Below are 27,369 nucleotides of genomic sequence, written 5' to 3'. Positions count from 1 at the left end.
GGAGGCAGGCAAGAGAAAAGGAGGAAGAGGGAAGAGATAAGAGATGGTGGGGAAAAAAATTCCTGACTACTTTTTTTTTTTAGTATTTTTTTGTTTGTTGTTTCTTTTTTTTTTTTCCAGTTTTGGTGTTGTTGTTTTTGTTTTTGTTCAACTTGATAGCTGAAGAATTGAGGACAAGGCGCACGCACGAGACATGCAGAGCAGCCACCCTTTACTACATTTAAAATTGCGTGTACTCATTTGGCACCAGGCTTCTTATGTGTAAATCAGGTAACCAGGGTCTTATATCCAGGAACAAGTGACTGGCAATTGGGTGGCCATACTTCAAAGGTGCTGTCCTTCTGGAACCTCATGAACATGAGGTATGAAAGTTACTTTCTCAAAATGCTATTCACTTACAAAATGCAAGGTTTAAAAGCCCAGGCACGTACAAATACTTTCGTGAAGGATACGACATCCTGTGAAGTCACAGTAAGGTCCCATTACACAGATACAGATGTTTCCAAGCTTATCTAGACCATGGAGCCCCTGGGCAAAGACTTTGAGGGGCTGCAAGGATTCTGCACACACACACACAGAGCTCTGCACACACACACACACACAGAGCTCTGCACACACACACACACACACACACAGCTCTGTATACACACACACACACAGAGCTCTGCACACACACACACACACACACACACACAGAGCTCTGTAAACAGACACACACACACAGCTCTGTACACACACACACAGAGCTCTGCACACACACACACACACACACACACACACAGAGCTCTGTAAACACACACACACACAGCTCTGTACACACACACACACACACACAGAGCTCTGCACACACACACACACACACACACACACAGAGCTCTGTAAACAGACACACACACACAGCTCTGTACACACACACACAGAGCTCTGCACACACACACACACACACACACACACACAGAGCTCTGTAAACACACACACACACAGCTCTGTACACACACACACACACACACAGAGCTCTGCACACACACAGAGCTCTGCAAACACACACACACACAGCTCTGCACACACACACAGCTCTGCACACACACACACACACACAGCTCTGTACACACACATACACACACACACAGCTCTGTACACACACACACACACAGAGCTCTGCACACACAGACACACACAGAGCTCTGTAAACACACACACACAGAGCTCTGCACACACACACACACACACACAGCTCTGTACACACACACACACACACACACACAGAGCTCTGTACACACACATACACACACACAGCTCTGTACACACACACAGGGCACAGCCAGAAGTCACTATAGAGGCTTTAGCTCCGCAATTTCTGTTGCTGACCTTGCCCATTGTTCTCTCCAAGTCTTTTGATTAACATATCGATGACTGCATCGGCAAGGCATGGGTGAGCAGCGATGCAGCCCTTGGAGCACAGTGATTTCGGGTACTTGTGTTTTGTTTTGTTGTTTTCTTTCATTTGGAAAAGCAAACAATAAGCTCGGAGCCAAGGTCGCTCCTTTCACAACCAGAGGAGCTTTCGATTTTCCTGAGAACTTAATGAATACCGCAAAGGCATTTCCAAGGGATTCCCCTGCCAACCCTGCACAAAAAGGCAAATGCAGTACCAGGAGGCACAGCCGCAGTGCCAGCTGCCCAAGCCCCGCTGCCCGGCGCTCGGGCTCGGCTCGGCTCGGCTCGGCTCCGCCCGGCTCGGCTCGGCTCGGCTCCGCCCGGAGCTGGGGGGCCGCCGCCAATGCGGGCGGGGCGGCAGCGCCTCCGCCCGTTTCCGCCGCGCTCCGCTGTGCGGCTCGGCCCGGCCCGCCTGGCTCCGCGCAGCCATGTGGAGCCGCTACCGGGGACTGCTGGGCCGCGGCCGGTGAGCGGGCGGGGAGCCTCGGCCGAGGGGTAGCGGGGGGCCGGGGCAGCGCGGGCCGAGGGCCGCGGAGCTGCGAGCTCCTGCCCGGGCCGGGCACCGGGCCCTGCTCGCCGGGTGAGCCCTCGCTGGAGCCCCAGGGCCGGGTTAGGTCGCGGCAGGAGCGCGTTGGTTCAGAGGGAATCGTGTCGTTCCAGGTCCCTGAGTCGGAGGGCGTGGAGGTGGAAGAGCGTTGCGGCGAATGAGAGAGCGCTGCAGTACCGGGTGGGCGAGCAGATCCACGGCTTCACCGTGAAGCAGGTGAGCGTCGGCCGCCGCTGGCCTTTCCTCTGTGTGCGTACGTGAACTTCTCCGTGCTTGGGAGGCACCTGGTGAGGCCAGGCCTCTGCACGTTAAATGCTTGCTCTGGGTGGTCAGTCATAAAAATGATACGGGAGTTCCTTGTAGGTACTTCTCCGCAAACAGATGTTTTAGGTGCCGTTAATGCTATTCTTATAGGGGGCTAATTCTAGACTGAATAATGCGCCGCACGAGCTTGTGTGTCTGCTGCAGATATGACCTTTTGATGGGGCCTTTTAAACATCCTAACAGATAACGGTACTTCACTCTGTGAATGTTTTGGGGTTTTTTTAAAACATATTCAAGTAATGTTTTATCTTCTAAGTTGCTTTTAATACTTTTGTTGAAAACCTGCTATAGAAATATGTTGACTTTTTTTAAAAAAAACTTCGTTAAAGCAAAAAAGCAGGAGCAGAGAGTAAAGTCTGTTTGGGAGAACTGATTGCTAGTGACAAGAGCTAATGATAGAACAGAATCCTTGCTTTTTCTTTTGCTGCCCCAGCCACTGACATTTGAATATATGCCTTTTCTTTTTGTATTTCTGATTGAATTTTTATCTGTACCATAAGAGTATGGTTCTTTAGTGGTAGTATACTTTCACTGGGTTAAAAATTTCACTTAAATTTTGTTTTCCATTTGCCATAGTTATTTTTTCCCCTTAAACCATAGAAGCAAAAATTTAGTTAATACTGTATAATCCACTATTATATGTAGGACCAACAAACTGTAATTCCTATAGCATGCATGATTTGACCTAGTTGAAGTCACACTGCAATACGGATGTTTTCTTCCAATGCAGGTGACAGCTGTTCCTGAACTGTTCCTGACTGCAGTGAAACTTAGTCACGATGGTACAGGAGCCAGGTATTTACACGTGGCTCGGGAGGACTCCAATAATCTGTTCAGGTAAGACATAAATACAGGTATTACACATTCACCTCCACATCAACTTGTGTTTTTTTCAGTTGTAATCTAGCATCATGGCTGGATTATTCTGTGCTAACAGGGAGGACGGTACTTCTATTGTAGGGTTTCTTAGAATTTTTCAGGTTGGAAGAGATATCTTGAAGTCCGTTGTTCAGTCTGCTGCTCAAAACAGGGTCAGCGTTTAATTCAGGTCCAGTTCCTGTCTTGAAAACTTTCAAAAGCAAGAGATTATGCAACCATAACCTTCAATGAAGATTTTTTATTTGAGCCTATTGGGTAAAATGTGTTTACTTATGTGCTGAAAAACTTCTGTACTAACTTCTGAAATAGAAGTGCAGAGGCTGTACACCCTCTGAAAAAGATGGCTGAGCACAAAGGAGTCTGAAGAACTCAAAACCCTGCATCCTGGTGTGTTCCATATTTGCTGTTAGCCAGTGATGATGCTCCTAGAAATCACAGGTAGGAGTGGGTGCACTTCTCCCAAGTGACTGCATCCCTCTCCATGCTCTCTCTTGCAGTATCCAATTCCGAACCACTCCAATGGACAGCACCGGGGTCCCACATATTCTAGAGCACACAGTGCTGTGTGGTTCCCAAAAGTATCCCTGCAGAGATCCCTTCTTTAAAATGTTAAACAGGTCACTGTCAACTTTTATGAATGCATTCACAGGTATGTCCAAGGGAAATATAATACTTAAATACTGTACTTAAAATTCATGAGGTTTTATTGCAGTAGAGCTTTCTGGTGGCTCTCCTTAATTTGGCTTTGGGGAGCCATTACTATTGGGTGTGAATATTGAGAGATATTAAAAAGCTAACAAGGCAAGACAACAAAATAAGTGTTGTTCATTTGTCAGTTGCAGAGTTCCAGTAGAACTGTAGCTTTGTAGTGTAATACATTTAATTATTTTTGTGGATATATGGCTAAAGCAAAGTTTTTATGGTAAAATAGCTGCAGTGTTAAATATATATATTCCTCAGCAAAAATATATTTCATTTAGTAAATTTCTTCCAGTTATTTATATAGATGAGAAATTAAAAATCAACAATGGCAAAATGTGTCTTAGGATTTCTAAAATTCTGATTATTTTAATGTTTATTTATATGCAGCTAGTGATTACACACTCTATCCCTTTTCAACACAAAATCCCAAGGACTTTCAGAATCTCCTGTCGGTGTACTTAGACGCAGCTTTCTTTCCATGTTTACGTCAGCTAGATTTCTGGTAAGACAATTTGAGATGTATGGAAAACTTAAATTAAAAAAAAAAAGCTCCCTCCATTCAACAAAACCTTCAAACTCTCTACACTTGCTGTTATTAATTTTTCAGGCAAGAAGGTTGGAGGTTAGAACATGAGAACCCTGCTGATCCTCAGACGCCTCTAGTCTTCAAAGGAGTTGTTTTTAATGAAATGAAAGGGGCATTTGTAAGTTTTGTGGATGTTTGGTTTAAGTTCTTACAGATAGTGAAACAGCTTCAGCTGTAGGTTATCAGTGGTGTTGTTGCACCAGAGATTCCTGTTCCTCCTTTTGAAAATTTAAGTCCTCAGTAAAGTCTACGCTGTTGTGTAGATTTTATTTTTTTTTAAGTTAGCCTGTCAAAAGTTTCTTTATGTGTAGAAATGCGCCTTGTTAATGGATTTTGTTGTAAAATACTCTCTTACATTAGTATGGAAACTTGGCTAGTTTTATTAAAGTACATGGGACTGTATGCTTGTGTGAGGAAGTTGTGTAAGTTAGGGCTCTGAAATCTTATTATTGAGCACCTTTTGTCTTTAAAATGTGTTTTGATGGCTTTCACTGAAATATGGTATTTTCCTATTAAGACAGATAATGAGAGGATATTTGCCCAGCACCTGCAGAACAAAATCCTTCCTGATCACACTTACGGTGTAATTTCTGGTGGAGATCCATTATGTATTCCTGACCTTACATGGGAGCAGCTTAAGCAGTTCCATGCCACACATTATCATCCAAGCAATTCAAGGTATGTGAGATTGGTGACTAACTTCCAAGGTTATTGGGTTAGTGCTTTGTTTGTATTTTGTGAGGAGAAAAACAGAAGCATAGTATTTTTATCCACGTGGCCAGCAACAAAAATAACAACCTGTGCCCTACAACAGCTAGAAAACAGCATGGAAGCAATTTTTTTCTAGAAAGAGGAATGAAAAGTGAATTGAAAGCAGAAGAGAAAGATGGCTGTTTTTCTCAGGTGTGTCTGTTTGCCTGATCATGAGGATGTGTTTTGAGGATTGATTGAGCTGAACTCACATGAGCTGGGGGGAAAGGGAGCATGCTATTTAGCAATAATGTTAGGGAGTTAAGATACAAGTACCATAGATTTGTCTAGGGGCTCCTGTACTCTTTGAGTAACACAGATTAAGTTAGTAGTTACAAGTGAATTATTTCATTTCCTCCTGTATCCCGTGTTACTGTAGTGAGTTCTAAATAATTGATAGTCATTCGATTTAGGTACTGATTTGGTTGATATTAAAGGTATTTAAACTGGTAGTCAGTTTGAAAGTTACACGCAGGAGAATAATTCTTTCTTCTTTACTAATTTTGTGGCCAGTCTGTTGTTCTGATTAATTCACTTGTGGAACATCAACTTGTGTCATGACAGTGAGTTTCAAATCCACTGATTTTTTTATTTTTTTTTTTCCCCTCATCATCCCAAGTATTTTGCTGTACTGGTGCTGAGATTTTAATCAGGGGATGAGATTTACCTGAGGCATAGCTTGTGATTATATTTGGTAGAGTGGAAGTCTTTTAGGTATGGGAATGTGCTTGGTGGAGTGAGCCATGGAACCCAGCCATGTTTTACAGACACCCAGAACCTAGGACATGGATCATTGTATTTTATACTTCAAGTGTGAAGACCATAAGAATTTTGTCTCTGAAACTTAGGAGCACTGGGTTTCTGACTTCGATAACTATTTTTTTTTTTTTCTGGAGCATTGTGTATTCCTGTGACTAAACAAATTTGAACATAATAAAACTGAATGTAATGAAAAGGTGTTTTGTGGCCCACAAGCTGAGAAATGTGGATTTTTATCAAGAGATCTGTGACTTATATTTGTTGCATAGATTGAAGAACCACCAAACAATTTTCCACTCCAGATACACCAGAATTACTGGATAGCACATGGCATTCAGAGTATAATACAAGTAGCTACTGTAGGTTTCATATTAAATTGAATGCTTAATCCCAATATTTTATTTGAAATGCAGATTTTTCACTTATGGTAATTTTCCACTGGAGCAACATCTGAAGCAAATACATGAGGAAGCATTGATAAAATTTGGAAGAATTGAATCAAATACTGACATCCCAAAACAGAAACTCTGGGAAAAGCCTGTAAGTAAAGCCAACAAACAAACAAAAGCCACCAAACCCAAACTCCCCCCAGGTTAATATTTTAACCTAACCTGCTGGAGTTACACTTCTGTTTAGAATTGTGTAAATGAGCTGGAATGTTTCTAATCTTGGTTTAATTGGGGATAAACTGCAGTTACTTTTGAGTTTCAGTAATATAATGATTGCCTGCAAACATAAAATGTTTGTTTCTCTTATTTCCAATTTTCAAGTCCCTTGTCATTTGAAGCACTGAAGTACTTATTAATGGAAAGCATTTAGGGCTAATGAAAGACGTACTGATACTTAGTGTCAGGAAATATGGTTTCTAATGGTATCTAATCTCCCAAACATTGGTGTCAAAAATAATTTTCATGTTCTCTTCTTCCCTGGCTTGTCCAAAGGTATAAATATTTCTTTCAGAAACAGCTCAGAATGTTATTTATGGCCTGACTTTCTTCAGCCTCTCCTATATTGTCCACTTTTAAAAATTGAGATGCCACTCATATTTTTCAAGATAATGTGTGTTTGTGTTATTTGCTCATGCATCTTGAATTTATTCATGATCATCTGTAAAATTATTTTAAATAATTGGAAAGATGAAGCTATGAAGACGGAAATAATTTTTGTTTGTAACTACTGCTCTGAGTTTAGTGTGTATCATGTATTCTACTTTATAGAGAGAACACAGGGTAACATGTGGCTTAGACTCCTTTGCTGCTGATCCTTCCAAGCAGACCACTGTCAGTGTCAGCTACTTGTTGACAGAGTAAGTATATCGAAGTGAAATTCTGAATAAAAAATTCCTTTAGATCTTTAAGCAAGGCGCAGGCATGTTTCTTGTCTGTGGTCCCTCTTGATAAATGTCCTCTCTAAAGAAAATAATGCCGTAGGAAAATAGATCAATCCTGCTTTAGTAAATAAAAGTTTAATTGCTCAATAATTTGCTTTAGCGGATAGAAATATTATGTGTTACTTTTCAGAACTATTCAGTGGATAAGACATTTGAAAACACTGTCTTCCCTTCAATTCCCTGCCATGTGCAAGCTCTTCTGTATGACCCTGCTACTAACTTATATCCTCTTGCAGGCCAGTTTAAATTGCTTTCCTGGTAGTTAGAACAAGTAAAAGATGCAGAGCTCTCTTATTTCCCTAAGGTCTGATGCAGGGTTCACAGCTGACGGTTATTTCTCCCTTGCTCCCTCTACCTTTGTTTTCTAGTTCTTTTGTAATGGACTCAGTGATACTGGGTGTCACATATGGTTTTTAAGAGCTAATAGTTTTTCTTCAGCATTACAGACACTTTTGAAACATTCACCCTAAGCCTGTTGTCTTCACTGTTGGTTGATGGGCCGAATTCTCCTTTTTACAAAGCCTTAATTGAGTCTGGTGTTGGTACGGATTTTTCTCCTGATGTTGGGTAAGAGTTGCAATTCACGTTTCATTACTGTAAGCAGTGTTAGAAAACCTAAGAAGCATTTTTAAATTGGAAGAACTCATCTCTTACGCAGGCAATTTGTACCAGAGCAATCTTATTTTAATATTAAAGCATTGTAAAAGTTTCTCCTGGTGAGCTGCAAAGCATTCTCTGGTGTAACTTTTGGCTTGTCAGAGTACTTGAATAGAAGCTAAGTTGGTTTAATCAAAGTTGTATTGTTTAGAGCTTACGAACCAGAAAAATGGATTGATGGAATACCTTCAGTGCCTTAATTTACATGGGTGTTTCATCCTGGACATTTAAGTATTACTCAGAAGTGTTTGTGAGCTCTTCTCTGTAACCATGTTGCTTTTATTGCTTTATTTCAGTGATTTAGCAGTAGGTAGGTTTGTCACAAATATGCCTTTGTGACAGTCAGCAATCAGGTGCTGTTGCCATCACCTCAGTGCAGAAGAGTATTGTACAAAATATTCTTAGTTGGAAGGGACCCACAAGGATCATAGAGTCCAACTCTTAAGTAAATGGCCAATGCAGGGATTGAAGTCCCAACCTCAGTGATATTAGCACCATGCTCTAAGCAACTGAGTTAATCTCGGGGTCATTACAAAAAGGTATTTCAGCTGACATTTGCTTCAACTGGAACTCCCAGTCCTTGCTTCCAGCTGCATCTTCCAGCCCATTTCCTGAGCGTGCTCTGCGCTGCAGGCTGAGGGTGGGCACATATCTGCACTGAACTTGGGCTCAGCTGCTCATCACATACTGCCTTTTTTGTTGGCACAAAGAAGGAAGTGCTTTCCAGGCATGATTCATCTGACTGATCTTTAGTCTTGAGGATGACAAAAATCATACTTTTTTTCCAGTGACTCTGTTTTTTTTTTTTTTTTTTTTTTTTGAGTGGGAAACCTTATTATGCTCACCTGTGATTTTAATGTCTTAGTTTGCCTGACTTGACCTGTCTATACATGAAGTAACTGGCTTTGTGCAAGTCCTGTGTCATGCATGCCAGTGCCATATACACATCTTAGTATTCCAGAGCATGGCAGTAGAAATCCATTTTTAGACGCTGAAGGGATTATGTTGTATTTTTTGTCAGCTGGTCCTTTTCCAGGTTGGCTGGATTGATACAGAGTTGAGCTGTTCAGTGAGCTGGCTTTAATTTGCCTTAGTGACTGTAGTCACTGAATCTACAAAAATAAGTTTGAGTCCAGAGACGAGTATTGCAGAATACAATGCCTGAGCCTGCCATTGAATTCCTTCTGTAATAGTGTATAATAGTGGTTGTTTATGAGTGCATTGGTTTTTGTTTGTTGGCTTTTGTTTGAGCTGCTGGATGTTCTGTATTTCTGCACGTGCCAATTTGTCTTTCTGAAGATGAGGTCTGTGATTGACCCTGCCTGATAGCTTGGACAAAATTGTCTTTATTGTTACAATTTTTTTTTAATACAGTTGATAACAGTTGCAGCAAACATGAGAAACTTCACTGTAACCATTTACTTTACAAATGCTTTAGAAGTACTGTTACACTCACCTGCTTAAGTAGAATGTATGTGTTTCGTGTTACATGCAGCTAAAATTTTCACCTTAAAAAGAGAGACTTCTTTACCTGAAAGAAATTACAGATGAATGGGAAGATGAACAGGAAATACCAGCTTTACTTCTGTAGCTATTTTCCTTTCTCTAAAACCATGTGCTGTAGTTTTTCTTAACAGTGGCTACTACTACTGAAATTGAACAAAAATTGCTTTTAAGTTCCATTTCTTCCCTCTTTGGTAATTATTTTACTTTCTATCTAGCTTTTAAAATAATATGTATTTGTATATGTGGAAACAATGGGTGTTTTATTTCTTCTGCCTTTGTTGGCAGCTTTAATGCTTAAGTTCTAGTCCTTGTTACTGAGTTGATTATGTTTTACTCTAGATTTAATGGCTCAACAAGAGAAGCTTATTTCAGTGTGGGTCTACAGGGTATTGCTGAAAGAGACATTGCTACTGTGAAACAGATAATTGATAGAACAATCGATGAAGTTATTGCGTGAGTAATGCTAAATTTTAAGAATACTCTTAGTTAATATAATAATATGTAGATATGTAATAATACAGACTTGTATGTAACATGCCTTCAAAATCTAGTTATGTTACAATAAAGGCACCAAAGCAGAAACAATATTGTTCAATACTCTTAAAACTTGTGTCTGTTACTTCCTTTATTGTAGCTTGTTCTCATCAGCATAACCTTGAGGAGTTTAACGATGTTCAGTTTCTCTAAATGGCACAAGATGATTAGATTATTTCATATCAATTTTAATTCAGTGTGAAAGACATTATGTTGTAATGCTTCCTTTATCAGTCTAATAATTCATTTTCATGACTTCACTTGAAGTGATCAGTGTTAATGGATATGATTTCCTTCTCTCATCTCCCCTTCCCAAAGGAAAGGATTTGAGGAAGATAGGATTGAAGCTCTACTTCACAAAATTGAAATACAGTTGAAGCATCAGTCTACGAGTTTTGGACTTGCCCTGACTTCTGTGAGTCCGTGTGTATGTTTTTTTAAGAACAATTTAAAAAAATCTACTCCCTATGCCCTTATAAAATACAGGGTCATTTTGTTGGCTCCTGATATGTAAAACTTTACGCTTAATGTCTCTTCCTTAGTCATATTGTGTACATCTTTCTTCTTTCTTTTCAGTAGCTGTCAGACTGTCTGTGAACTTTCCACCATTTGAGTTAATCATGCAGTGAACCTGTTGTCTTTGCTTGAATAGCAGCTTTGATTGTAGTACTTTGATTGTAGCACTGGTTACTTCTGTGAGGGGCATATCATACTGGCTCTGGGTACTGTGTGTTTTGGCTAGATGCCTGTGTATGTTCTAAAAGCCAAATAGAAGGACTGTATTTTTCTGTGGACTTCAGGATTATACTGTTGTAAGTTAATTTCTAGGTTCACAAGGGAAAATGTACACTACACTAATGCAAATTTTAATACCGAACTGTTACAGAAAATCTATTCCACAGCAGAATGTTGTGTCTTGAAGAAGTCTGCAAGTCATCTTATATTTGCAGTGGGTGAGGTGTGCAGTATTTGCAGTCACAGTCACTGTGGAAATCAGGGTCTCCTGCAGCCACTCATTCTTTATTCTCCTCTGCAGCAGCTTCAGTTCCTCAGTGGCTCTTTTGCTTTCTGTCTCTCAGGTGATGTATGTTCTTTGTATCAGCAGGATTTCATTCCTAGATATATACAGTTAGGCAAAGAAGTAGAGCTCTGGATTAGCAGGAGATTTGTAAATGGGAAAGCACAAACAAAGGCTGTTTCAAATCAGATTGCAGTGCAGCCAGATAGGCGAGTTGTGGATGTTTAAGTGCCTGTCATGTTTCATGGTAAATCTGGCAAAATATGGTTGACTTTAATAGTCAGTACTTTTGGCATGTCTTCAGATGCTGTAATTCTATCTGATGAAGTATTTATACATATAACTTTATCCCTCAACATTTTTAAGTCTCAAAATTGATTCAATTGCTATGCCTTCATTCTATAAAAGAAAGCTTTTCAATATTTCTTGTTTTTCAAGACCAGTCTTGAAGCATTTAGTGTTCATATTCACAAAGAGGAGATTGTTTCAGTTTGTTTACCTCAAGTAATGTTGTAGAAGTTGGCTTTGAAGAAGGCCTAGTTACAGTTCTAACTAAAATGATGACAGAATCATAGAATGGTTTGGGTTGGAAGGGACCTTTGAAGATCATCCAGTTCCAACCTCCCTGCCATAAGCAAGGCCCTAATTCTCTAAATCCAGTTACTGAGAGCACTTTTGACGAGTCTTCAAACACTTCCAGGGAATGGAGCACCTGCAGCTTCTGTCAACAACCTGTTCCACTGTCTCACCATCCTCATAGTAAAGAATTTCTTCTTTATGTCCAATATAAATCTGCCCTCTTTCAGTTTAAAACCATTACTGTTTGTCCTGTCTGTACAGGATGTGTAAAAAGTCTGTCTTCTTATAAACCCCCTTCATATATTGAAAGGCCACAGTAACGTCTCTCCAAAGCCCCTTCCTTCTCCAAGCTGAGCAACCTCAAATCTCTTAACCTTTTTAGGAGAGGTGTTCCAGCACTTATACCATTTTTGTGGTCCTCCTCTAACAGATCAATGTCTTGCACTGCAGGCCCCAGAGCTGGATGTAGTACTTCAGGTGGGGTCTAATGGGAGTGGAGTGAGTGGAGGGGCAGAATCACCTCCCTCACCCTGCTGGCCCTGATGCTGTTGATGCATCCCAGGATACAGTTGGCTCTGTGGGCTGGGAGCACACATTGTGGTCCTGTTTCTAATTTCTGCAGCTACATTGGGACCACTCATTCTGTGTCTGCTATTCAAGTATAAGTGTTAAGGTGGTTTTGCAACATGGGTGCTGTCAGTTAAAGAAATGCAGATGGATTTTCTTACTTGCCTAATTATTCTTTCCCATTCAGTACATAGCCTCGTGCTGGAATCAAGATGGAGATCCAGTGGAGCTTCTGAAGATTGCAGATAAAGTGTCTCAGTTCAGGCAGTGTCTTAAAGAAAATCCCATGTTTCTTCAGGAAAAAGTTAAAGCATACTTCAAGGTAGGCAAACTTATGGAAAGTTACCTTGTATTAATGTTTAAATCATAATTTTGTATTTGAAGCTAAACTGAAGGCTATTTTTTCATATTGCCTGTTTTTAGGTGTAGATTGAACAGCAACATATTCAAATTAAATATGTTAATTTTAATGGTTTCTACTTTTCTACTTTTAGAAAAAAAAATTGCTATTCATTTGGAATCACCTTTAATGGAACACTGATAAAATGTTTGTGTTTTACAAAAATGTGATTCATATAGAAGGGCACATCTCTTTCCTGATGAGAAGGTCAGATGTGAACAGAGAATTTTGGACCTAGTTATGTGTTCCTTAGTATTGACATAGCAAGGTGTATCTCCTTTTCCTTGCAAAGGATTTGGTTACAAGTGAGATTGTCTTGGTGTTCCTCATGTTCATTGAACTGCTGTCTGAATTTTGCTGTCAATGCTAATTACTTTCTGCCCTTCTCTTCTTTTCCTCTCCATATGTTCTTCTGGAGTTTTTGCAGAAATAAAAAATAACCAGTAAGGGCATTGTAATGCTAAATACTTCTGAAGTCTTGAATTAGGTAATTCTAGAAAAAAAAAATCCAGTGATAGCAATGCAAAAGTGGTGTGGGTTTTTTGTGGGGTTTGTTTGATTTGTTTGCTTTGATTTGTTTGTTTGCTTTTTTGGTAGGTTTTTGTTTGGGTTTTTCTTTTTCCCCCTAGTAAACTTAGTTGTTTTGAAAGGAAGGTTTATTATAAATAAGTGTTATCCTGATTAAGTCTTCATCTAATCTTTTATTGGATTAAATCTTGATTCTAATATACTCAAAAGCAACAAGAGACAGTGGCATCAGTTGAAATCAGTTTTCCTAAGACTTTTTACTAGTGTCTGCAGGTAGTAGGGAGTTGTTAACTTTTTGGCTTCTGTAGGTAAGAAATACAGGAGCAGTATTTTTATTAATATCCTTTACCCTACAGTTCTGTTGAGGGGGCTCAGGCAAAGGCACATCTCAGTAGGAAATGATGAGAGTAGTTGGATGTTCCTACATTATAAGATTATGCACTGTCGTACCTTGTGCTGGGAAATTATCAAAGCAGGCAAGGAGCAATAGAGCGAATGCCATTGATCCTGTCCACTTTACTACAGCTGGTTAATTTTGCATTTTCCTCTTTAACTCTCTAGTCAGGTTTCTGTAGTCTTTTCACACAGGCACGGGGAGGATAAACTCATAAAACAGTATTTGATTACATTGTCACAAATTATTATCTGTCAGTACCAGATGTTGCTGTTTGACTCCTACATTGAAGTGGACATTTCTTGAGGTCACTGTCTTCTGACTGGCCTCCCTTTCCTGTTATGGAAAGTGGAATCTGCTTGAGTAATTTTGATAATAAAATTCCATAGTCTGGTATAAACAAAGAAGAATTCGACAGCAGTTATGACACTTGCATAATGCCTGGAGTTCTTTACACAAGGCTGATGTGTAAAGCATTTCTGAGCAGGATAAGGCATGCACATTCTACATCATATGGGATCTCTGTGCACTCAAGCTTGGGCAGGTTGAAAGAGGTGTTTAATCAAACCCTCCTGCATTTAACAGAATTGCCCCATCTTAGAACAGCCTCCAGATAAAACAGCGTGCAGCTCTGTAGCGTTATGTACAGTTGTTTAACCTGGATTTAATTAAACTAATGAGTACTGTGTGCTGTTGAGGGATTCTGACTCTAGACTGAAACTTAGCAGAGGGCTGTTGGTGCTTGTTCTTGTGGTGAGCAGCCTCTTCCACACAGCAGCTTGTTCTGTATGAAACCAAGGGTTCAGTCTGTGTGGTTGTGATACTTTTGATAACGTGCAAGCAAAATGATGCACAGGCTGTTTATCTGCTGCTGATGGAGCAATAATCTGAGGCAAGAAAGTTGCCCTCAGAATTAATGCTTTGTTTTTGGGATATATTCCTGCAGGATAATCCACACAAATTGACTCTATCAATGAGTCCAGAGGAAGACTACCATGATAAACAGGCTAAAATGGAAGCAGAAAAGCTGGAAAAAAAGGTCAATGCACTTTCTGAAGAAGAAAAAACACAAATCTTTGAAAAAGGTAAACTTACTTTTTCACATTTTTATTTATATAACAGTTTTTTTAGCTCTTGTTCTATGCAGTGCTTACACTACAGTGTATGGTTGGTATATTCCATTGGTTTTAACACTCATAAATAGAGTGATCAATGTCTTCATCAGAGCAGAAGAAAGGAAATTGTTTTAAAATACCAATCTGTTTATTCTTTCCCATGTTAACTTTCACTAAGTGGACAATGAAGTCATGGAATCCCAGGTTGGGTCAGGTTGGAAGGGACCACGTTGTGTCATCTGGGCCATCCTCCTTGCTCAGGCAGGGTCTCCTAGAGCACATGGCACAGGATTGTATTCAGGGCCTTCTGGAATATCTCCAGTGAGGGAGACTCCACAGCATCTGTGGACAATCTGTTCCATGCTTGGTCACTGCACAGTGAAGTTCTTCCTCATGTTCACTTGGGACTTCTTTGTGCATCAGTATCTGCCTGTTGCCTCCTGTCCTTTTGCTCAGCACCACCAAGCAGGGCCTGGCTCCATCCTGTTGGCACCCTCTTTTCAGATACTTACCTATTATGTACCTTGAAGCTGTTTATTTATGAGCATGAGGGCTGCTTCTTGCTCTTGTAAAATACACATTTTGTAATTATATTTCGTGTATTTTCTGGTTAAAAAACCTACTCTAAAAGTAATGCTGGATTTAACTTACTCTGAAGAATAACTTACACTTGAAAGCTGTGGGCAGTCATCCAATTTTTTTAAAGCAGTGTCCAGTCACAGAAATCCTCCAGAAGTGTGGCATTAATCTTCTGACGCTTTGGTGTGTGACAGGAGATAGGGAAGTACAAAGTCAGAGGAGTCTTTGTACTTACAGAGGTAAATTGGGGAGTACTCAGAGGTGACCAACTTGTGTCTGAAAGTCTGAAATGTGAAAGTAATCACAACAATTGAGCTGCATCAGTGTTCTGACAGAGCACTTGAGTAAGAACTGGAGTGGATTGGGTCAGAAAGCTGCTTATCTGCCAGGTCTGGGTGGATGCTTGCAGAACTGAGTGACAGGACCGACTGGCAGGTGTCACTTAAATATTAAACTACATGTTACTGTAAACAGGTTGTGAAGAGGGGATTTGAAAGAGAATTTAAGTGTTCTCTTTACTGTTGTTACATGATAATCTGCAGAATTTGCTTTAGTAAAATACTTGCAAAATTGCCAGTAGAACACTCCAAGCTTGACTCTTGAGTTTTTCTGGTCTGCATCATCTCAGTAGGTTTTAGGTTTTGACAGCACTTCCACTACAAGCTAAAATGACATTTTGGTGTTCTCTCCTTACTAGGCTTGGAATTAATTGCTCTTCAAAGCAAACCTCAGGATACCTCTTGTCTCCCAGCTTTAAAAGTGTCCGACATCGAGCCCAAAATCCCCTTCACGGTGCTGGAGACAATGCTCACAGGTTTGTGTCACCTCTGTCTTGTGTCCCAAAGAGCAGCATAGTTGGGTTGTTCCCTGGCTGCTGGCCCAGGTGTGGCCCCTTGCCCAGCACATGGACTGGCTTTGTGGCCCATAGTTGTGCTTTTTCCTCCCGCCCAGCACTGTGGGCAGACGTGGCAGTGGATCTGCAGCACCATCTCCTCTGAGGGACAACATGGGACAGCCTCCTGGCCTTCCCAGGGCTGCAGGAGCTCCTGATGGCAGCTCCCTGCTGCAGGCGTGCTCCCACCTTGCCCTGCAGTCAGAGGAGTCTCTGGCTGGCACATTCAGTGCTCTTGAGCGATCTCCCCACTTCCCAAAGGCCTAGCCAGGTTGCAGAACTCTTGGCAGCTTGGGCAGCAAGCCTTCCTTACCGCAGTCCCTCCCCACCCGTGCTTTACAGAATCACACTTACAGGAGTCATGGGACAAAAAATAAGTTACTGTCATTCCTCATAACTTCAGTGCAAGCTTTTTCCTGCTTTGCTAGCGGTTTCCCCAGGGACTCATAGGAGATGGTGGATCTGAATTTTTATATAGTTCTTTCAAAGTTTTTACAGGTAAATACTGCTATGCAGTATATTTCTAACAGACATTTTTCTTCAAAAATTGCCAGCAGTTGTCCAGGCTTTAATTTTGAATCAAAAAATGACCTGGTTTTGTGAAAATTATAATGTCTTATGTTCTAATGGCCTGGCTTAGGAAGAGTGTGCAGTAAAAGAAGCTGCTTTCCTCATTTTGAGCAGATGAAGGCAAAAATAATGACGAAAATCTTTTTGACTTGTTCAGACACAAGTTTCTGCTTTTATTTGAATGTTGTCTCTAAAATATGACCTCTGTTAGAAGAATTCTCTTTTCAAATTGTTCAGGTGTCCATTACCTTACCATGGACAGAAATGGAAAAAACCCTTTGGTCCAGTATTCAGTATATTGTGCATAATTTAAACAAGAAGTGGCTCTGAAACACCAACACAAAATTATACTTAGTGAGGTGTTCTTGAAAGAAATCATGTTGCTTTTGTGTGATTATGGTAGGAAGCTGCTGGTTATTCTTTGCTTTTTTTTTTTTTTTTTTTTTTTTTTTTTAATTCCTAGCTGATGAAATTCCTGTCCAGTACTGTGCTCAGCCAACCAATGGGGTGGTTTATTTCCGAGCTGTTTCCAGCCTGAACACGCTTCCTGAGGAGCTCAAGCCATATGTGCCACTCTTCTGCAATGTCATTACCAAGTGAGCAGTTTACTTTCTTAGAAGCTGAAGCAACAGGCTGTAATACAGCTTGCCAAAATTCTAATACTGCCTTTAATAGTTCCAGCATCTTTTCTTGCTATAAAAGGAAAAGGCCGAGTTGGTTTCCTGCAGAAAGCTGTCTTCTTTGTTCCCCAGTGTTGCTAAATTGTTTCTCTTTCTCTAGAGTCTCTGCATTGCCTTTTTGCCCGGTGTCAACACAACCATTCCCTCAACAGATTGGAACATTTCTATAAATGAGAAATAGCTTAGCAGAGATTAAAGTTTGTGCTTGAATAGACTTCTGGTGCAGTTTTTCCATGTGGGGACAGAAAGAAGTGACCCCATCACAGGGGAAAGAGAAGCACAGAGCAGGGCAAGTGACTTAGGCTGGGAGGAATGTGTTTTTATTAATGAGAACAACTTATGTGATGTTGTTAATGTAGTTCTTAAGGATGTTGGTAGCAAGCCTGCACATAAAGCATGCTTTTTAATATGGCATTTTAAATTAGTTGGATGCTTTAATTGAAAAGCTTAATGGGAAGCTTTTATAATGCATGAAGTATTGTTTACTTGATAATGCCCTAAATTGTTTAGTTGAGAAATTAGTATTGTCCTAAACAGACTAGATAACAAATGCTACCTGGATTTTGGCATATATTAAAAAGGGAAATACATGTATTTTGCATAGATTGAAAAGGGATAGAAATCTCTCTTGTTTTTCCCAGGATGGGATGTGGAGCCCTTGATTACAGGGAACAAGCCCAGAAAATAGAACTAAAAACAGGTGGTATGTCTGTCAGCCCACATATCATTCCAGATGATTCACACCTGGATGTCTATGAACAGGTAAATTAATCATAACCTTGCAGATGTTACACTTGCAGTAGCAGTTCTGTAGTTAAGGGTCAGTCAGGGCTTCCAGGTAGAGAGTCAAGCTAATGTGCATTGAAAACTTGGTGTATGAAAGGACTCCTGCCTCTTTTGTTAAGATATAAGTTAGATAATTACAGTAGCTTAGTATTTTGTGTTAAGGGGAGTGCTTGATGTGGGTGTTCGGTCCAAGGCAGTGCTTCACTAGCATCTGTCCCCACATTTTTGAGTGCTCCACAATATTTTGGAAGCAGAGGGTAGGGGACAGAATGGTGTGGTGTTACACACAGAGATTGCTGTTAGCGTGTAATACCACTGTTGGCAGCATGGTTAGATTTATGTGTTGGGCACAAGAGTTCTGGCAATGCTTCCTTAGATTTTCACAAACTTCCTGGAAGTGTGCTCCCTACGGATCTCGGAGTTAAATTAAGGGAATTCCCTTGGAAAAAGGTGCACCCCAGAACAGAACTTGTACATCATGGGAAAAAATAAGAAATTTTGTGTCTGAACTGCTGTTTGCTGTTGAGAAGGAGAAATGGAGGAATTGCCCGGCTTACTTTGGGAGGAGAGCAATCACATTTCATGTCTGCTCTGATTTCAGTTTCACTGCCTGCATTAGAGTGATTTTGTGATGTGTAGTATTAGGTTGGCATCACTGTATCACTTCCATGAAAAGTTACTGTGTATTTCTTGGGCCATTGCTGTGGTTGTTTTGTGTGAAGGGTTTTTGTGTTTTATTTATTTTTTTCCTTCAGGGTGTGCTCTTTTCATCTCTGTGCTTGGATAGAAATCTGCCAGACATGATGAATTTATGGAGTGAAATATTTAACAAGTACAGTACATTGGGTTTTGTTTGTTTATGGGTTTGCATGTATCTTGGGGCTCTCGTTTTCACTCTTCCCCCAACCATTCTTGTCTTCTTAGAGATCCTACTTTGGGATTTACTTTCATAATTTTATCTCTAATTTCCTTCTAAACTTATGTATTGCATCAAAAGCATGACTATGTAGTGGATTAAATGGACAACCAACAATTTAAAAGCACTTTTTTGAACTTGGGATGTTGAATGATTCAGTAAAATAAATTTAATTGGTGTCCTTTTGCATGAGACCTACTTGTATTCTTTTTCAGCCCAAGATTCGAGGAGGAAGAACATTTCAGAGTGCTGGTTAAGAAGACTGCCCAGGAGCTGTCAAATGGCATTCCAGATTGTGGGCATTTATATGCCTCTATTAGAGCCAGCAAAAACCTTACACCTTCTGGAGAGCTGCAGGAAATGTTCAGTGGGATGGATCAGGTGAGAAGTTAATAATGCCCTTCAGCAAGGCCCGAATCCTTGACTGTGGAGTTACAGGCTGTTTTTGTTAATTCTTCCTGTTGATTTAATCTGTGGTCTTTGTCTTCCCTTCCTGCACAGGTGAAGTTGATGAAGAGAATAGCAGAAATGTCTGATATTAAACCAATACTACGCAAACTACCACGCATTAAGAAGTATTTATTAAACAGTGACAACATCAGGTGAGCTAAAAAGAAAAGAGGCATTTGGTTAAAGAAAGGCCATGGCTTATGAATATTCTTTCCTCAGTGCATCTCCTGGGGTACTGAGGTTCTATGAAATGGGATGTCTGTGGAATAACTACAGAAGTGTTAATTTAAATTCCCCTTGCGTACAGAGCAGTAGTTATGGTAGCTCATTTTGTTCAGTTTTTAAATGGTATGAGAAACTTAGAGCAGATTTTATAGGTAACAATTGCGCCCAAAGCTGGTAAGTGGCATGTGTGTTTTCACAAAAACAGTCCAAAATCCACCTTTTATTTTTCCCTTCAAGGTACCCACTAGACAAATACTGTTATATTGTTTTTGTAACACTTGAATATAGTTTGGTTTGGATTTTTGTTTCGCTCCTAAAAGGAAAGCAGTGATATTCTGAAACTTGCTTTATGCATATATTGGAGAAAGTAAAAAGAGCGTGAGGTGTTTAATGTCAGGTGCATTAGTTCCAAAAAATGGGCCTGTTTGAGGTGACATAAGTTGCAAAGTTTTGTTTTTTAAAGCATGAAATGATAAATTATGTAAATATCTGTAGTGTCCAAAACCATGTTAGGGCTGCCTTTAAAGAGAGGATACAGAGAGCATTATTTTCCTTCAGAGACATTTTGATTTGCAAAACTGAACTAGTCCTGTCTTGTGCACAGAAGTGGTTTGACAGCTACTGCTCAACTTTTGGTCTGAAATTGTTCTAGGTCAAGCAAAAGAACAAGCAAAAAACTATTGGACTGTGTTTATTTTTTCCACATCAGATGCTAGATTGAGTATTTTGCTTTTCTTTTAATGATTACCTGAGATCACTGACTTAACATTCTGATGATTTAATAGAAAATGTTTAGAAAGACAAAGTGATCTAAATGATAAAAGTCTCTCTGAAAAAACAAAACCATGTTGAAAACTTAATACGTATTTTTGACAGATGTTCTGTGAATGCAGCACCTCAGCAGATACCAGAAGCATCTAAAGAAGTAGAGAAATTTCTAAAGGGCATAGCCAGAAGTAAAAAAGAGAGAAAACCTGTTCGTCCGCATGTGATTGAGGTACGAAATTGTCACTTGGGATTAGGGCATCAAATACAGTTGACTTGATCATGTCAATACCATTGTTCCGTCAGGAAAAGTTTGAACTCGGATACTGTGTCCATGTAAAGATGTCTGAAGAAATCTGCCAGACATCTCTGTGATCAGCTGTTCTGTGTTTTGCCATGGAGTGGCTTCACTGCAGCACAGTGGACAGTAGAAATGCAGGAGATCAGCTCTTAAGACTCACCCTGGGGTTACTGCTTCAGTGTGGGATGTGGAAAAATCATTTAGTCTTTTCCCTGTAATTCTTTTTTTAGCTGAGCTTTACTTGAAATGTTGGCCAAAAGCAAATAGGGCATGATGTGCAGTTTCTCAGTTGCATATTAGTTTTTTTGTTATCAGGTTGTTCAGGACATTTGGCACCAAATATGCTTGATTCAATGGAGTTGACAAAGGATCTGCTCAGCCACTATGCAGACCTGTCTTAATTTCTGATGAAATTGATACAAGCTCCCAGTTCCTTACCCATGAGTGAAATGATGGTGTCTAACTTTATGGGCCTCATTTAATCTGGGTCTTGGTGTCTGTCAGTGCCAGACTACTCTTGGAAGAAAAGTAATTTGGCATTTGTTCAGGGAATACAAAGAAGCAGTTGAGTACCTTGCTTATGTTTGTGAAGGCATGATTTTAAGATTACCTTAAACAGGTTTGAGTGGAAGGCGTTGCATTTGTAATAGTCTTGGCCTAAATTGTTAAATCATCTTTTAATATGAGGACTGGATCTCTTGTAGAAATCTTCAGAAGTGCAACCTGCAGGAAGTGAAATGGGTACTGGTTTGCAGATCACAAGGAAATTAATTAATGTAAGTACATTAGCAGGGGATATTGCTATTACAAGGCTGTTACTGATGGTAATGGTCCATCTTAAGCTGTTACAGAAGCACAGCACTGATGTTATTCATGCCCTTCATTTTCACAACTAACCATCTAACTCAATCACTTTCAGTTAGTCCCTTCCTTGGTTTCCTCCTGAAATGATTCTGAATGTAAATGACACCTGACAGAAGAACATTGGGGAAAATTAGGTGAAAATGAAGATCTGTATTTGGCTGAAGGAATGAAAAGCATACCCTGAACTCTCCTTTTAGAAGAGAGGGGCAGGGAGAGCTCAGCCCAGTGCTGACCAGTGCTGTAAATACACTGCTCTGCTTGGCCCAGCTAGAGTTGTGTGAGGGTCTGGGCATGGTGTTTGTGAATTTAAGAAAGGATGGGGAGTTCTGAAATAGCAGCGCTGGAGGTGTGTAAGGGTCTGCTCATGCTTAAGTGAGCACACGAGCTCACTTGTATGAAAGAGACAAAGGAACAAGCTCTGCAGAGGCCCAGAGATGTGAAGAGGACTGGAAGTTTGGAAGTGAGGTGGTAAGGAAGAATTGAGTCTATTGCAGGGGATGTTTGAGGAGGAATTTATACTAGAGCTGCTGTCATAAATAGTTTACCTTTTTTGTGGATACACAGTTTCTGACTGTTTTCAATGTCTAGAATGGATGGATTGGGATAGGATGTGATGACACCTACATGTGTGACACAAGTGGAGAGTTAAAAACACGTGTTCCCATCAAGTTAATGGCTAAATCCAAACTCCTTGGTAGTGACTCAGAATCTGCAGAACTGAGAAGCAGGGGTGCAAAGATGGGTAGCTGATGTATAGTGTCCCTCTCCTTTAGTTTTGCAAGGCAATTCTTTATACTGGATTCCTGATACGTGCACAAGCAAAATGTGTCTGGCTGCAGGATAGGACAGGTGGCAGCTTCAGCAGTTGTGTGTCTGTATGTTTGGCAGAATTTCCTAGTTCTCAAAAAAGTGAGAGTTCTCAGATGGATAAATTGTCTCCACTGCTAACTGTGACAATAATGTGTTGTTCTTCTAGGATCCTACTTTCAAGCCGTGCCAGATGAAGACTCATTTTGTACTTCCCTTCCCAGTGAACTATATTGGGGAATGCATTCGAACAGTTCCCTACACAGCTGCTGACTATGCCAGGTGGGAAGCAGAACATCAGGGAGCTTCTCTGTGCATTGCACAGCACAAAACAAAATGGAAAGAGTTGGGCTGACTGCAGAAAATGGAGAGTTGATAGAAAATAATGTGCTGTGCGTTTGTCATAAAAACTTTTATGAAGCAACTGTTGCACGGCTAGGCCCAGAGCAGCCCTGTAAATGCAGAGATTAAGTAATGAGGGGCTGCTATCCCCTACCTTGCAATAAACAGCCCTGTTACTGGAGTATCCTGAGTTGACAGTCCTGTTGCGTGTAACAAAGTTCAGCACCCCTCTTACAGTGATGTGACATTATTCAGCTATTACTAAATACTGAATATTGCTGTTGTAACTGTCATAGATTACAAGAAGCAGGGCATTCCAAATGGGGAACTGGGTGAGCTTTAGAGGCAGTTGAGGCTATTACTGTTGCCCAGTTCTCTTTACATCTTTGTTTCTGTTTCTCTCATTTCAGCCTTCGAATTCTCGCACGGTTGATGACAGCTAAATTCCTCCATACAGAAATCAGAGAGAAAGGAGGGGCTTATGGTGGAGGTGCTAAACTTAGTAACAATGGCATATTCACATTCTACTCCTACAGGTAACAGTGTGTCTTTCCTCTTGACGGCTGAGGGGACCACTGACTGCATTTGGTTGTGTCTTAGTTTTGACTTCATTGTAGCAGTCTTTCAAGAAGTGAAATAAAAGGGATGAAATCGAGTGATTCAATGCTGATGAAGTTAGATAGCTTAATAAAACCATCCTTGCTTTCTCTTGTTTGTGGCTTTGAGAAAGCCTAATTTATCTCTGCTGGTAGCAACTAAATTTGAGACCATGAAGAATGGTGATGTTCCCTAAGGTCCTGAGTTTGAAAATATGCACCTTCCTTAAAGTGACTGGCTGAAATTATTAGAGATTCAGCAGAAAGCATTTCTGATAATGAACTAGAACTACTTGCTCCTTCTTTTCTATTCCTCTTTTTTGCCAGTCCACAGCAGTTACCTTGTATTTGGCTTACCTAGGCACTTTCAGATGAAATTTGAACTGGAGGTACTACAGTTCTAATCCCCACTAGAAATGTTGTGTGGCTGGAGTCCTGGCTTCAGTTGTTTTCCTAGCCCAAAGGCAGCCTGGCACTGTGCTTGGTCAAGGTTCCTAACTGAGATTTAAGCAACCTGGCCTTTCTGTTAAGCTTCAACATGGTAGGACTTGTCCTGGCAGTAGTCCTTAACTTGCCAGTAGTAGTTATCCTGTGCCACCTGTTTTACAGAGAGTAAAAACAGGTGTGGCAAGAAAAGCAACTGAGAGAAGATAGAGCATATCATAAATATTCCTGGTGTGGGTAGTAATGGCAGTGGTGCTTTTGGAGTCTGCTGTGAACAGCGTGGGTTTCCTGACCTGCTTTTATTGTACCACTTCTCTCTACACCATCTTGGAACTACTTTGAGATAGCTGAACTTCTGTAACTGTATATCTAAAATTTTAAATCTGCTTGGTTTGTAACACTACTTTGTTCTGGAAAAGAAATGTAAAACCAAACCCTAAAACCTGTTTTTGAAAAAAAAAAGGGCAGTTTATAGTTTGTTTTTCCTCATGTATGTTTGTGTGATGCATAGTAAATTATGAATGAAGTGAGAACAAAGGAATTTCAGTTTTTAATTTTGCAAGACTGAAGTAATTAATTTTTATGTTTTCTTTTTCTTCTAAGAGACCCAAATTCCTTAGCAACCTTGAAAACATTTGAAAAAGCAGTTGAATGGGCCAGATCTGGAGAATTCACCCAGCAAGATATTGATGAAGCTAAGCTAGCAGTGTTTGCTGCTGTGGATGCACCAATAGCTCCTTCAGACAAAGGTATATTCTTATTATCCTCCCAGGGCTGTGAGTGCTTATTTGCTTTTAAATTTAGATTTAAAGGGAAGAAAACAGTTTGGTAAACTGTCAGATGATAAAATTTGTGTTTGGCAGATGAGAGAGAATGGCTGTTTGAATGAATCCATTGGTTCACTTCATCCACTCAGGCTCTGCTGAAGTTTTGTGTTCATACTGCTCCTCTGTGTCAGATGGAGGTAGATTGAGGAAATTATTTTGGGTTTGGAGAGCATTATATGCAGACAAATGTAAAGAAATACTGGTCCTCTGATTAAAGAAAAAACTGGGATTATTTCCCTTACTCAAACAGGCATGTTGACTGTGAATGTCACTAGCCCTTTGTGCATATGTTCTCTGAAGAAGTTAAAGCACAGAGGGCTGTCTGCTGGGGTGGAGGGTGTTTTTAGCTTCTTTGCAAATCTGCACATACATGATGCATTGGTAGTATCTTTTCACTTTACTGACAGTAGCTTTGCTGTCCTCACTTCCCTCCCTCCCTTGTTTTCAGCTGAATTTCAAGCCAAAACTTGCCCAGTTAAAATACATTTCCTTCCCATACACAAAAGAATTGCAAGTTTAGATTAGTGTTATTTTAAAGTGTGCTTGTAGTAACTTAACTTTTTTAAACAAGAACGCTTCAAATTAAGCTGTTAGCTGTCAGAATCTAGTTTTTGGTCTGGGCAATTAAAAGGCCATGAGTGGGAGGTGCACAGGAGTGCAGTGCCTGCACGTTGGGTGTTAGTGTCAGCCAGGGATGACGAACACTCTTTGGCTTTTGAACACAGATCTGAAGAGAGCACTGAATAGCAGAGCTCTGTTCAGAGGCTGGGAACTGGTGCGAGGAGCACCTGTCCCTTCATGCTTTTGAGTCACTGGGCCCTGCAGATGGATGGGAAAGCCTTACCTGGCTGGGAAGTCAGCCCTGCCTTGGGGAGGAGGCTGGACTAGTTCACTCAAATCCTCCCAGCCACCTTTATTTCCCTATGGTTATTTGCCTGACAAAAATCTTTTCTGTGATTATTTTGGAGCTCTCTGGTTGTTCAAGTTAAAACACTGTGGGCAAGTACTCCCTACAAAAATATTAAAGCATTTCTATGCAGATTTCTGTGTGTAATACAAAAATGTGAGCAAACCTTCACATTGCAGATACATCACAACTGATGGGAAGTTAAAAAAAAAAAAGTTCTAAAAATAGAGGCTTCATGAAATGCAGTTTGTTTAAAAAGTTGTTTGAAAGAACTGGCACTCTTCAGAATGAATTATGTGTAAGTTTCATGGACCACTGTTATGTTCAGATTTTTGACAAACAGAATCATATGCCAAAACAGAATTGTTTTTTTTCCTGAATAGGAAACTGTTGCTCCCTCACCCCGGTTTTAACTTATGATGCTTGATTCAGTTAGATATTCTCTCAAAATGATTTCTTGGTAAGCTCTTTCTTTCCAGCACACATTCCTATTGTAATTTGCTCTCATTCCTGCACATGGCTATGACAGATTGCAGTGCACCAGAGCAGTGTGTGGTTTTGTTTTCTTTTCCCTAGGAATGGGTCATTTCTTATATGGGATTTCAGATGAAATGAAGCAGTTGCACAGAGAACAACTTTTTGCTGTCAACAGTGACAACCTGGTTGATGTATCAAACAAGTAAGTCTATGCTCAGTTGTCATATTTAAATTACTGGCTTTCTTCCCTTGGTCTTTCATACTACTTTCACTATTTTCTTCTGTAACCTAGAAAAGGATATGCTAATTATATCCTGCTTATTGCATGTTTAGCAGATGTAACTTTGTCCTACACTCTGAGTTGGTGGGAAATTTAATTTACTTTTGAAAGGCCCAGAAATTGTCTGGGTGGGTTATATGAGTAGGTAGGAGTAGACTGTATGAGCTGGTTCTACTCCACTTGTAGCATTTTGTGCCCAACTTCTGAATTCCACTACAGCCAGATACAGGGTTGAGGAGAGACTGTTGTGATGAGTGAGCAAAACACAAGTTGTATCTAAAACGGGCATGCTGCCTGAGATGGGAGTACTTTTCACTTGTATAGCAGAGCTATATAAATATATATAAAAATATATAAAAATATATATATATAAAAATAAATATAAATATATAAATATATATAAATATATAAATATATATATATACATATATATATATATATATATATACAGTGGTTAACTGGATGTGACAGCTTCTCACTTTTTTATGGGTTATTTTCTTTCTTTTTTTCAAGGTACCTTGCAGCTGGGAAGAGCACTCGTGGTCAAGCTGTACTTGGCCCAGAAAATGCAGATATCACCAAAGATCCCTCATGGGTCAAACGATGACTTTGCAGCTGAACATCCACAGAAAACAAGCCAGTCTGTGTGACTATAGCATTAGGGGGTTTTTAGTAACTTTTAGCAGTGCTATGGTCCAGCTGAAATCTTCATTGCTGTTTTTTAACAGTGGTCACCAAACCAGTTAGAAGCTCCCCTTCTCAAAGTAACCATGTGAAGAATTTTCTAACCCTACAGTGTTTGAGAGCAAGAATTACATGCTCTGCATGGCAAAGACAGACGTTAATCTTTTACTGAAGCCTTACACCTCCAGTCACGTATGAATACTATATAAATGAAATATTTTTGTATATGTAATACTCTAGTTCTAAATGGTGTTTTGTTTGAAGTAATGTCTGCTGTTGGATATATAAAGAGCTGTCTCTCATAC

General features: G+C 40.1%; 1 protein-coding gene across 1 annotated transcript; it reads left to right on the top strand.

The window, feature by feature from the left end:
* Positions 1–1,853: 1,853 nt before the first annotated feature.
* PITRM1 (pitrilysin metallopeptidase 1) lies at positions 1,854–27,369 on the top strand. The gene is made up of 27 exons (XM_062506641.1): positions 1,854–1,903; positions 2,098–2,200; positions 3,039–3,145; positions 3,685–3,836; positions 4,277–4,391; positions 4,497–4,593; positions 4,993–5,153; positions 6,398–6,524; positions 7,202–7,290; positions 7,813–7,941; positions 9,877–9,990; positions 10,390–10,486; positions 12,423–12,557; positions 14,504–14,642; positions 15,949–16,065; positions 17,177–17,309; positions 18,035–18,155; positions 18,935–19,011; positions 19,311–19,476; positions 19,597–19,697; positions 20,647–20,767; positions 21,541–21,612; positions 22,677–22,789; positions 23,260–23,385; positions 24,493–24,638; positions 26,200–26,302; positions 26,894–27,369. The coding sequence occupies exons 1-27, from the start codon at positions 1,866–1,868 to the stop codon at positions 26,985–26,987; spliced, it is 3,093 nt and encodes a 1,030-aa protein (XP_062362625.1). The 5' UTR covers positions 1,854–1,865; the 3' UTR covers positions 26,988–27,369.

Source organism: Cinclus cinclus, chromosome 1 (genome assembly GCF_963662255.1).
Source record: "Cinclus cinclus chromosome 1, bCinCin1.1, whole genome shotgun sequence".
Taxonomy (NCBI): Eukaryota; Metazoa; Chordata; class Aves; order Passeriformes; family Cinclidae; genus Cinclus; species Cinclus cinclus.
This window is presented reverse-complemented; position numbering and strand designations above follow the sequence as displayed.

Coding starts and splice junctions, on each gene's coding strand:
- PITRM1 (XM_062506641.1), top strand. CDS start 1,866: ATGTGGAGCCGCTACCGGGGACTGCTGGGCCGCGGCCG. Junction 19,012..19,310: donor TGGAGTGAAATATTTAACAA/GTACAGTACATT, acceptor ATTCTTTTTCAG/CCCAAGATTCGAGGAGGAAG. Junction 22,790..23,259: donor ACAGCTGCTGACTATGCCAG/GTGGGAAGCAGA, acceptor CTCTCATTTCAG/CCTTCGAATTCTCGCACGGT.